This window comes from Heptranchias perlo, unplaced genomic scaffold, assembly GCF_035084215.1.
Source record: "Heptranchias perlo isolate sHepPer1 unplaced genomic scaffold, sHepPer1.hap1 HAP1_SCAFFOLD_1515, whole genome shotgun sequence".
Lineage (NCBI taxonomy): Eukaryota > Metazoa > Chordata > Chondrichthyes > Hexanchiformes > Hexanchidae > Heptranchias > Heptranchias perlo.
In genome coordinates, this window is record NW_027138769.1 from 1 (window position 1) to 12500 (window position 12500).

The following is a 12500-nucleotide window of genomic DNA, read 5'->3' on the forward strand; positions in this document are numbered from 1 at the left end:
ATTCGCCGGGGGTCGGGACGCCCCTTGTTTGTGACGTCACTCGGGCATGATGTCACTGGGGCGTTACGTCACTAGGCCATTACGTCGCCCCGCCCCCCTCCCCCGCTCTTTGCTCAATGAGAACCCTCCGTTCGACCGTGGGAGGCATCGCAGGAGTTTCTGCTGTTCAACTGTGGCGGGCATCGCAAGAGTTTCTGCTGTTCAACTGTGGCAGGCATCGCAGGCGTTTCTGCTGTTCAACTATGGCGGGCATCGCAGGAGTTTCTGCTGTTCAACTGTGGCGGGCATCGCAGGAGTTTCTGCTGTTCAACTGTGGCGGGCATTGCAGGAGTTTCTGCTGTTCAACTGTGGCGGGCATCACAGGAGTTTCTGCTGTTCAACTGTGGCGAGCATCGCAGGAGTTTCTGCTGATCAACTATGGCGGGCATCGCAGGAGTTTCTGCTGATCAACTATGGCGGGCATCGCAGGAGTTTCTGCTGATCAACTATGGTGGGCATCGCAGGAGTTTCTGCTGTTCAACTGTGGTGGGCATCGCAGGAGTTTCCGCTGTTCAACTGTGGTGGGCATCGCAGGAGTTTCTGCTGATCAACTATGGCGGGCATCGCAGCACTTTCTGCTGTTCAACTATGGTGGGCATCGCAGGAGTTTCTGCTGATCAACTATGGCGGGCATCACAGCACTTTCTGCTGTTCAACTGTGGGGGGCATCGAAGGAGTTTCTGCTGATCAACTATGGTGGGCATCGCAGCACTTTCTGCTGTTCAACTTTGGGGGGCATCGAAGGAGTTTCTGCTGATCAACTATGGCGGGCAGTGCAGGAGTTCCTGCTGATTAACTATGGTGGGCATCGCAGGAGTTTCTGCTATTCAACTATGGCGGGCATCGCAGGAGTTTCTGCTGTTCAACTATGGCTGGCATCGCAGGAGTTTCTGCTGATCAACTATGGCGGTCATCGCAAGAGTTTATGCTGATTAACTATGGCGGGCATCGCAGCAGTTTCTGCTGTTCAACTGTGGTGGGCATCGAAGGAGTTTCTGCTGATCAACTATGGCGGGCAGCACAGGATTTCCTGCTGATCAACTATGGTGGGCATCGCAGGGGTTTCTGCTGATCAACTATGGCGGGCATCACAGGAGATTCTGCTGATTAACTATGACCGGCATCTTAGAAGTTTCTGCTGATCAACTATGGCGGTCATCGCAAGAGTTTATGCTGATTAACTATGGCGGGCATCGCAGGAGTTTCTGCTGATCAACTATGGCGGGCATCGCAGCAGTTTCTGCTGTTCAACTGTGGCGGGCATCGAAGGAGTTTTTGCTGTTCAACTATGGCGGGCATCGCAGGAGTTTCTGTTGATCAACTATGGCAGGCATCGATGGAGTTTCTGCAGATCAGCTATGGAGGGCATCGCAGGAGCTTCTGCTGATCAACTATGACAGGCATCGCAGGAGCTTCTGCTGATCAACTATGGCGGGCATCGCAGGAGAATCTGATGATCAACTATGTCGGGCATCGCAGGAGTTCCTGCTGGTCAACTATGTTGGGCATCGCAGGAGAGCCTGCTGATCAACTATGGCAGGCATCGGTCCTGCTCCACTGTAGCGGGCATCGAAAGAGTTTCTGCTGTTCAACTATAGCGGGCATCGCAGGATTTTCTGCTGATCAACTGTAGCCGGCTTCACAGGAGTTTTTGCTGTTCAGCTATAGCGGGCATCACAGGAGTTTCTGCTGATCAACTGTAGCATGCATCGCAGCAGTTTCTGCTCTTCAACTATAGCGGGCATCACAGGAGCTTTAGCTGATCAACTATGTCGGGCATCACAGGAGTTTCTGCTGTTCAACAATGCCGGGCATCGCAGGAGTTTCTGCTGATCAACTATGGCGGGCATCGCAGGCGTTTCTGCTTGTCAACTGTAGCAGGCATCGCAGGAGTTTCTGCTGATCAACTGTAGCAGGCATTGCAGGACTTTCTACTGATCAACTGTAGCAGGCATCACAGAAGCTTAAGCTGTTCAGCGGTAGCAGGCATCACAGGAGCTTCAGCTGATCAACTATGTCGGGCATCGCAGGAGTTTCTGCTGTTCAACATTGTCAGGCATCGCAGGTGTTTCTGCTGATCAACTATGTCGGGCATTGCAGGAGTTTCTGGTGTTCAACTATGGCGTGCATTGCAGGAGCTTCTGCTGATCCACTGCAGCGGGCATCGCAGGAGTTTCTGCTGATCCACTATGTTGGGCATTGCAGGCGTTTCTGCTGATCAACTGTAGCAGGCAGCACAGGTGTTTCTGCTGATCAACTGTAGAAGGCATCGCAGGAGTTTCTGCTGATCAACTGTAGCAGGCATCGCAGGAGATTCAGCTGATCAACTATGGCGGGCATCACAGGAGTTTCCTCTGATCAACTATGGTGGGCATTGCAGGAGTTTCTGCTGATCAACGACAGCAAGCATAGCAACAGCTTCTGCTGATCAACTCGCAGGCATTGCAGGAGATTCTGCTGATCAACTGTAGCGGGCATCGGAGGAGTTTCTGCTGATTAACTACAGCAGGCATCGCAGGAGTTTCTGTTGTTCAACTGTAGCAGGCATTGCAGGGGATTCTGCTGATCAACTGTAGCGGGCATCACAGGAGTTTCTGCTGTTCAACTGTAGCAGGCATTGCATGAGTTTCTGCTGATCAACTGCAGCGGGCATCGCAGGAGTTTCTGCTGATCAACTCTGGAGGACATCGCAGGAGTTTTGCTGATCAACTGTAGCAGGCATTGCAGAAGTTTGCGCTGATCAACTATACGGACATCACAGAAGCAACTGCTGGTCAACTATGGCGTGCATCACAGGAGCTTCTGCTGATCCACTATGGTGGACATTGCAGGTGCTCCTGCTGATCCACTATGGCGGGCATCGCAGGTGCTCCTGCTGATCAACTACAGCAGGCATCGCAGGACCTCCTGCTGATCAACTATACCGGGCATCGCTGGAGCTCCTGCTGATCAACTATAGTGGGCATCTCAGGAGCGACTGCTGATCCACTAATTCGGACACCACAGGAGCATCTGCTGATCCACTACAGCAAGCATCGCAGGAGTTCCTGCTGATCAACTATAGTGGGCATCGCAGGAGCATCTGCTGATCCACTATGGCAGGAATCGCAAGGAGTTTCTGCTGATCCACCATACTGGAACTGTACACAGTGCTCTCAGTGTGATATGGAGAGTGGAACTGTACACAGTGCTCTCAGTGTGATATGGAGAGTGGAACTGTACACCGTGCTCTCAGTGTGATATGGAGACTGGAACTGTACACCGTGCTCTCAGTGTGATATGGAGAGTGGAACTGTACACAGTGCTCTCAGTGTGATATGGAGAGTGGAACTGTACACAGTGCTCTCAGTGTGATATGGAGAGTGGAACTGTACACCGTGCTCTCAGTGTGATATGGAGAGTGGAACTGTACACAGTGCTCTCAGTGTGATATGGAGAGTTGGAACTTGTACACCGTGCTCTCAGTGTGATATGGAGAGTGGAACTGTACACAGTGCTCTCAGTGTGATATGGAGAGTGGAACTGTACACCGTGCTCTCAGTGTGATATGGAGAGTGGAACTGTACACAGTGCTCCAGTGTGATATGGAGAGTGGAACTGTACACAGTGCTCTCAGTGTGATATGGAGACTGGAACTGTACACAGTGCTCCCAGTGTGATATGGAGACTGGAACTGTACACAGTGCTCTCAGTGTGATATGGAGAGTGGAACTGTACACAGTGCTCTCAGTGTGATATGGAGACTGGAACTGTACACAGTGCTCTCAGTGTGATATGGAGAGTGGAACTGTACACAGTGCTCTCAGTGTGATATGGAGAGTGGAACTGTACACAGTGCTCTCAGTGTGATGTGGAGAGTGGAACTGTACACAGTGCTCTCAGTGTGATATGGAGAGTGGAACTGTACACCGTGCTCTCAGTGTGATATGGAGACTGGAACTGTACACCGTGCTCTCAGTGTGATGTGGAGAGTGGAACTGTACACAGTGCTCTCAGTGTGATATGGAGACTGGAACTGTACACCGTGCTCTCAGTGTGATATGGAGACTGGAACTGTACACAGTGCTCTCAGTGTGATATGGAGAGTGGAACTGTACACAGTGCTCTCAGTGTGATATGGAGAGTGGAACTGTACACAGTGCTCTCAGTGTGATATGGAGAGTGGAACTGTACACAGTGCTCTCAGTGTGATGTGGAGAGTGGAACTGTACACAGTGCTCTCAGTGTGATATGGAGAGTGGAACTGTACACCGTGCTCTCAGTGTGATATGGAGACTGGAACTGTACACCGTGCTCTCAGTGTGATGTGGAGAGTGGAACTGTACACAGTGCTCTCAGTGTGATATGGAGACTGGAACTGTACACCGTGCTCTCAGTGTGATATGGAGACTGGAACTGTACACAGTGCTCTCAGTGTGATATGGAGAGTGGAACTGTACACAGTGCTCTCAGTGTGATATGGAGAGTGGAACTGTACACCGTGCTCTCAGTGTGATATGGAGAGTGGAACTGTACACAGTGCTCTCAGTGTGATATGGAGAGTGGAACTGTACACCGTGCTCTCAGTGTGATATGGAGAGTGGAACTGTACACAGTGCTCCCAGTGTGATATGGAGAGTGGAACTGTACACCGTGCTCTCAGTGTGATATGGAGAGTGGAACTGTACACAGTGCTCTCAGTGTGATATGGAGAGTGGAACTGTACACAGTGCTCTCAGTGTGATATGGAGAGTGGAACTGTACACCGTGCTCTCAGTGTGATATGGAGAGTGGAACTGTACACAGTGCTCTCAGTGTGATATGGAGAGTGGAACTGTACACCGTGCTCTCAGTGTGATATGGAGACTGGAACTGTACACCGTGCTCTCAGTGTGATATGGAGACTGGAACTGTACACCGTGCTCTCAGTGTGATATGGAGAGTGGAACTGTACACAGTGCTCTCAGTGTGATATGGAGACTGGAACTGTACACAGTGCTCTCAGTGTGATATGGAGAGTGGAACTGTACACAGTGCTCTCAGTGTGATATGGAGAGTGGAACTGTACACCGTGCTCTCAGTGTGATATGGAGAGTGGAACTGTACACAGTGCTCTCAGTGTGATATGGAGACTGGAACTGTACACAGTGCTCTCAGTGTGATACGGAGAGTGGAACTGTACACAGTGCTCTCAGTGTGATATGGAGAGTGGAACTGTACACAGTGCTCTCAGTGTGATATGGAGACTGGAACTGTACACAGTGCTCTCAGTGTGATATGGAGAGTGGAACTGTACACCGTGCTCTCAGTGTGATATGGAGAGTGGAACTGTACACAGTGCTCTCAGTGTGATATGGAGACTGGAACTGTACACAGTGCTCTCAGTGTGATATGGAGAGTGGAACTGTACACAGTGCTCTCTGTGTGATATGGAGAGTGGAACTGTACACCGTGCTCTCAGTGTGATATGGAGAGTGGAACTGTACACAGTGCTCTCAGTGTGATATGGAGACTGGAACTGTACACAGTGCTCTCAGTGTGATACGGAGAGTGGAACTGTACACAGTGCTCTCAGTGTGATATGGAGAGTGGAACTGTACACAGTGCTCTCAGTGTGATATGGAGAGTGGAACTGTACACAGTGCTCTCAGTGTGATATGGAGAGTGGAACTGTACACCGTGCTCTCAGTGTGATATGGAGAGTGGAACTGTACACAGTGCTCTCAGTGTGATATGGAGAGTGGAACTGTACACAGTGCTCTCAGTGTGATATGGAGACTGGAACTGTACACAGTGCTCTCAGTGTGATATGGAGAGTGGAACTGTACACCGTGCTCTCAGTGTGATATGGAGACTGGAACTGTACACAGTGCTCCCAGTGTGATATGGAGAGTGGAACTGTACACAGTGCTCTCAGTGTGATATGGAGAGTGGAACTGTACACCGTGCTCTCAGTGTGATATGGAGAGTGGAACTGTACACAGTGCTCTCAGTGTGATATGGAGACTGGAACTGTACACAGTGCTCTCAGTGTGATATGGAGAGTGGAACTGTACACAGTGCTCAAACGCCTTTTGGAAGTCCATATACACCGCATCCGCCGCATTGCCCTCATCGACCCTCTGTTACCTCATCAAAAAACTCTATCAGGGTTGGTTAAACACGATTTGCCTTTAATAAATCCGTGCTGACTTTCCCTAAACAATCCACCCTTGTCCGAGTGACTGTTAATTCTGTCCCGGATTATCGTTTCTAAAAGTTTCCCCACCACTGAGGTTAAACTGACCGGCCTGTAGTTCCTGGGTTTATCCTGACACCCTTTTTTGAACAAGGGTGTGACATTTGCAATTCTCCAGTCCTCTGGCACCACCCACCGTATCTCCAGATGTTTGGAAGATTATGGCCAGTCCCTCCGCAATTTCCACCCTTACTTCCCTCAGCAACCTGGGATGCATCCCATCCGGACCGGGGGACTTATCGACTTTAAGTACAGCCAGCCTTTCTACTATCTCCTCTTTATCAATTTTTAGCCCATCCAGTATCTCAACTGTATCTTCCTTTACTGAGACTCTGGCAGCATCTTCTTCCTCGGTAAAGACAGATGCAAAGTCCTGATTCAGTCCCTAATCGGCCCCACCCCTCCTCTCTCTGCCCGTTTACTGTTTACATGCCTGTGCAAGACTTCTGGATTCCCTTTTATGTTGGCCGCCAGTCTATTCTCATTCTCTCTCTTTGCCCCTCTTATTTCCTTTCTCACTTCCTCTCTGAACTTTCCACATCCTGCCTGGTTCTCACTTGTGTTTATCTGTCATCTGCCCCTTCTTTCCGTTTCATCTTACTCTCTATCTCTTTCGTCATCCAGGGAGCTCTGCCATGTTCTCCTCGTCCCTCCGACAAAAAAAACCACCACTTCACGCGTCTCGGCGTTAAGTTCCGTCTGCCGTGCGTCTCCCCGTTTCCCCAGTCTGTCTCCGTCCTCCTCGCTGTCGGGCGCATTCCCCGAGTTTCGTGCCACCCGCAAACTTTGAAACCGTCCCCGAGTCCTGCTCGTTAATACATCTCGGAAAGAGCGGTGGTCCTAATACTGACCCCTGGGGAACACCCGCTGGAAACTCCCCCTCCAGTCTGAGAAACGACCGTTCCCCGTCTCCCCCCGAGACAATCCTGTATCCACGCTGTCTCTGTCCCTTTAATCCCGCGGGCCGTCATTTTGCTAACATTCTCGTTGCAAGAGGATTTGAGTACAGGAGCAAGGATGTCTTACTGCAGTTGTACAGGACCTTGGCCAGACCACACCTGGAGTATTGTGTGCAGTTCTGCTCTCCTTATCTGAGGACGGATGTCCTTGCCATGGAGGGAGTGCAACGAAGGTTCACCAGACTGATCCCTGGGATGGCAGGACTGACGTACGAGGAGAGATTGGGTCGACTCGGCCTGTATTCACTCGAGTTTGGAAGAATGAGAGGGGATCTCATCGAAACATATAAAATTCGAACAGGACGAGACAGACTAGATGCAGGGAGGATGTTCCCGATGGCTGGGGAGTCCAGAACCAGGGCTCTCAGTCTCAGGATACGGGGGGGGTAGGACATTTAGAACAGAGATGAGGAGAAATGTCTTCACTCAGAGGGTGGTGAACCTGTGGAATTCTCTATCACAGAAGGCAGTGGAGGACGAGTCATTCGATGTATTCAAGAAGGAGATGGATATATTTCTTAATGCTGAAGGGATCAAGGGATATGGGGAAAAAGCGGGAACGGGGGGACTGAGTTAGACGATCGGCCATGATCATTTTGAATGGGGGAGCAGGCCCGAGGGGCCGAGTGGCCTACTCTTGCTCCTATTTTCTATGTTTCGATGAGGGGCTTGGAGTCTGAGAGAGGGGTTTGGGGTCTGAGACAGGGGATTGGGGTCTGAGAGAGGGGTTTGGGGTCTGAGAGAGGGGTTTGGGGTCTGAGAGAGGGGTTTGGGGTCTGTGAGAGGGGATTGGGGTCTGAGAGAGGGGTTTGGGGTCTGAGAGAGGGGTTTGGGGTCTGAGAGAGGGGTTTGGGGTCTGAGAGAGGGGTTTGGGGTCTGAGAGAGGGGATTGGGGTCTGAGAGAGGGGATTGGGGTCTGAGAGAGGGGTTTGGGGTCTGAGAGAGGGGTTTGGGGTCTGAGAGAGGGGATTGGGGTGTGTGAGAGGGGTTTGGGGTCTGAGAGAGGGGTTTGGGGTCTGAGAGAGGGGGTTGGGGTCTGAGAGAGGGGATTGGGGTCTGAGAGAGGGGGTTGGGGTCTGAGAGAGGGGATTGGGGTCTGAGAGAGGGGATTGGGGTCTGAGAGAGGGGATTGGGGTCTGAGAGAGGGGATTGGGGTCTGAGAGAGGGGTTTGGGGTCTGAGAGAGGGGGTTGGGGTCTGAGAGAGGGGTTTGGGTCTGAGAGAGGGGTTTGGGGTCTGAGAGAGGGAGTTGGGGTCTGAGAGAGGGGATTGGGGTCTGAGAGAGGGGGTTGGGGTCTGAGAGAGGGGATTGGGGTCTGAGAGAGGGGATTGGGGTCTGAGAGAGGGGATTGGGGTCTGAGAGAGGGGGTTGGGGTCTGAGAGAGGGGATTGGGGTCTGAGAGAGGGGATTGGGGTCTGAGAGAGGGGTTTGGAGTCTGAGAGAGGGGTTTGGGGTCTGAGACAGGGGTTTGGGGTCTGAGAGAGGGGTTTGGGGTCTGAGAGAGGGGTTTGGGGTCTGTGAGAGGGGTTTGGGGTCTGAGAGAGGGGTTTGGGGTCTGAGAGAGGGGATTGGGGTCTGAGAGAGGGGATTGGGGTCTGAGAGAGGGGATTGGGGTCTGCGAGAGGGGTTTGAGGTCTGAGAGAGGGGATTGGGGTCTGAGACAGGGGTTTGGGGTCTGAGAGAGGGGTTTGGGGTCTGAGAGAGGGGATTGGGGTCTGAGAGAGGGGTTTGGAGTCTGAGAGAGGGGATTGGGGTCTGAGACAGGGGTTTGGGGTCTGAGAGAGGGTTTTGGGTCTGAGAGAGGGGATTGGGGTCTGAGGGAGGGGTTTGGGGTCTGAGACAGGGGTTTGGGGTCTGAGAGAGGGGTTTGGGGTCTAAGAGAGGGGTTTGGGGTCTGAGAGAGGGGATTGGGGTCTGAGGGAGTGGTTTGGGGTCTGAGACAGGGGTTTGGGGTCTGAGAGAGGGGTTTGGGGTCTGAGAGAGGGGATTGGGGTCTGAGAGAGGGGTTTGGGGACTGAGAGAGGGGTTTGGGGTGTGTGAGAGGGGTTTGGGGTCTGAGACAGGGGTTTGGGGTCTGAGAGAGGGGTTTGGGGTCTGAGAGAGGGGATTGGGGTCTGAGAGAGGGGTTTGGGGTCTGTGAGAGGGGTTTGGGGTCTGAGAGAGGGGATTGGGGTCTGAGAGAGGGGTTTGGGATCTGAGAGAGGGGTTTGGGGTCTGTGAGAGGGGATTGGGGTCTGAGAGAGGGGATTAGGGTCTGAGAGAGGGGTTGGGGTCTGAGAGAGGGGTTTGGGGTCTGTGAGAGGGGGTTTGTGATCTGAGAGAGGGGTTTGGGGTCTGAGAGAGAGGTTTGGGGTCTGTGAGAGAGGTTTGGGGTCTGAGAGAGGGGTTTGGGGTCTGAGAGAGGGGTTTGGGGTCTGAGAGAGGGGTTTGGGGTCTGAGAGAGGGGTTTGGGGTCTGAGAGAGGGGGTTTGGGGTCTGTGAGAGGGGTTTGGGGTCTGAGAGAGGGGATTGGGGTCTGAGAGAGGGGTTTGGGGTCTGAGAGAGGGGATGGGGTCTGAGAGAGGGGTTTGGGGACTGAGAGAGGGTTTGGGGTGTGTGAGAGGGGTTTGGGGTCTGAGACAGGGGTTTGGGGTCTGAAAGAGGGGTTTGGGGTCTGAGAGAGGGGATTGGGGTCTGTGAGAGGGGTTTGGGATCTGAGACAGGGGTTTGGGGTCTGAGAGAGGGGTTTGGGGTCTGAGAGAGGGGTTTGGGATCTGTGAGAGAGGTTTGGGGTCTGAGAGAGGGGTTTGGGGTCTGTGAGAGGGGTTTGGGGTCTGAGAGAGGGGTTTGGGGTCTGAGAGAGGGGTTTGGGGTCTGTGAGAGGGGGTTTGTGATCTGAGAGAGGGGTTTGGGGTCTGAGAGAGGGGTTTGGGATCTGTGAGAGAGGTTTGGGGTCTGAGAGAGGGGTTTGGGGTCTGTGAGAGGGGGTTTGTGATCTGAGAGAGGGGTTTGGGGTCTGAGAGAGGGGTTTGGGGTCTGTGAGAGAGGTTTGGGGTCTGTGAGAGAGGTTTGGGGTCTGAGAGAGGGGTTTGAGGTCTGTGAGAGGGGTTTGGGGTCTGAGAGAGGGGTTTGGGGTCTGAGAGAGGGGTTTGAGGTCTGTGAGAGGGGTTTGGGGTCTGAGAGAGGGGATTTGAGGTCTGTGAGAGGGGTTTGAGGTCTGAGAGAGGGGTTTGGGGTCTGAGAGAGGGGTTTGGGGTCTGTGAGAGGGGTTTGGGGTCTGAGAGAGGGGATTGGGGTCTGAGAGAGGGGTTTGGGATCTGAGAGAGGGGTTTGGGGTCTGAGAGAGGGGTTTGGGGTCTGTGAGAGGGGTTTGGGGTCTGAGAGAGGGTTTTGGGGTCTGTGAGAGAGGTTTGGGGTCTGAGAGAGGGGTTTGGGGTCTGAGAGAGGGGCTTGGGGTCTGAGAGAGGGGATTGGGGTCTGTGAGAGGGGTTTGAGGTCTGAGAGAGGGGGGTCATCAGATGAGTTGATGGTTACTGAGGGTGGGGAGGTTGGAGACCGGCCAGGAGAGCATTGGGAACAGTCCAGTCCGGAGGTAACAAAGACACGGACGAGGGTTTCAGCAGCGGACGAGCTGAGGCAGGGGGCGGAGACGGACGATGTTACGGGAGATTGGAGCGGGCGGTCTCGGTGGTGGAGAGGAGACGGGGTCAGGAGACCCCCTCAGTGGGGAACAGAATTATAAATCCCCCTTGTGTGTATGAGCAGCACAGTTATCCTCCAGCGGCCATTCAGATCTGTGCGCTGGGACATCGGAAAGATTACAGGGTTAACAGAAGTGGTTTCACTTTGTCTCACAGATCAGAGTAAATCCGTTCACTGACTTGTTTCTTGCAGAAGATAATTTGCCTGTCAGCAGACTGGGTGTTTCCGGGACAAGTCTTATTTCGAGAGACCTGAGGATGCGAGGGCTCGTTCTCCTGTCGCTCTGTGAGTATCTCTCTGTTGTGATTCTGCCTTCGAGTCGAAATCACATCGATAAAAGTCTCTCCTTCCATCCGGTCAGCCTCGTCTCAGTGGGAATCTCACCCTCTCCCTCTCGCTTTTGAGGGGACGGTACCGAGGGAGGGCCGCACTGTCGGAGGGTCAGTACCGAGGGAGCGCCGCACTGTCGGAGGGTCAGTACTGAGGGAGAGCCGCACTGTCGGAGGGTCAGTACTGAGGGAGCGCCGCACTGTGGGAGGGTCGGTACTGAGGGAGGGCCGCACTGAGGGAGGGTCGGTACTGAGGGAGGGCCGCACTGTCGGAGGGTCGGTACTGAGGGAGAGCCGCACTGTCGGAGGGTCAGTACTGAGGGAGAGCCGCACTGTCGGAGGGTCAGTACTGAGGGAGCGCCGCACTGTCGGAGGGTCGGTACTGAGGGGAGGGCCGCACTGTCGGAGGGTCAGTACTGAGGGAGAGCCGCACTGTCGGAGGGTCAGTACTGAGGGAGAGCCGCACTGTCGGAGGATCAGTACTGAGGGAGCGCCGCACTGTCGGAGGGTCGGTACTGAGGGAGGGCCGCACTGTCGGAGGGTCGGTACTGAGGGAGCGCCGCACTGTCGGAGGGTCGGTACTGAGGGAGCGCCGCACTGTCGGAGGGTCGGTACTGAGGGAGCGCCGCACTGTCGGAGGGTCGGTACTGAGGGAGGGCCGCACTGTCGGAGGGTCGGTACTGAGGGAGGGCCGCACTGTCGGAGGGTCAGTACTGAGGGAGGCCGCACTGTCGGAGGGTCAGTACTGAGGGAGCGCCGCACTGTCGGAGGGTCAGTACTGAGGGAGCCCCGCACTGTCGGAGGGTCGGTACTGAGGGAGCGCCGCACTGTCGGAGGGTCGGTACTGAGGGAGCCCCGCACTGTCGGAGGGTCGGTACTGAGGGAGCGCCGCACTGTCGGAGGGTCAGTACTGAGGGAGCGCCGCACTGTCGGAGGGTCGGTACTGAGGGAGCGCCGCACTGTCGGAGGGTCAGTACTGAGGAGCGCCGCACTGTCGGAGGGTCGGTACTGAGGGAGGGCCGCACTGTCGGAGGGTCGGTACTGAGGGAGCGCCGCACTGTCGGAGGGTCGGTACTGAGGGAGGGCCGCACTGTCGGAGGGTCGGTACTGAGGAGCGCCGCACTGTCGGAGGGTCGGTACTGAGGGAGCGCCGCACTGTCGGAGGGTCGGTACTGAGGGAGCGCCGCACTGTCGGAGGGTCAGTACTGAGGGAGGGCCGCACTGTCGGAGGGTCAGTACTGAGGGAGCGCCGCACTGTCGGAGGGTCAGTACTGA

The 12500-nt window shown here is 54.4% G+C and overlaps 1 protein-coding gene across 2 annotated transcripts in view; it reads left to right on the plus strand.

Annotated features, from left to right (window-relative positions):
- Nucleotides 1-6481: 6481 nt before the first annotated feature.
- The window catches only part of LOC137309170 (ecto-ADP-ribosyltransferase 5-like), an 11996-nt gene continuing 5977 nt past the window's right edge, over nucleotides 6482-12500 (plus strand). The window contains exons 1-2 of one of the 2 annotated variants that reach the window (XM_067977449.1): nucleotides 6482-7424; nucleotides 11089-11181. In XM_067977449.1, coding sequence (XP_067833550.1) covers nucleotides 11154-11181 — 28 coding nt within the window. In that variant the 5' untranslated portion in view covers nucleotides 6482-7424; nucleotides 11089-11153. Of the gene's footprint in view, nucleotides 7425-10785; nucleotides 11182-12500 lie in introns of those variants that run through there. The other variant, XM_067977448.1, reaches the window with a different exon arrangement.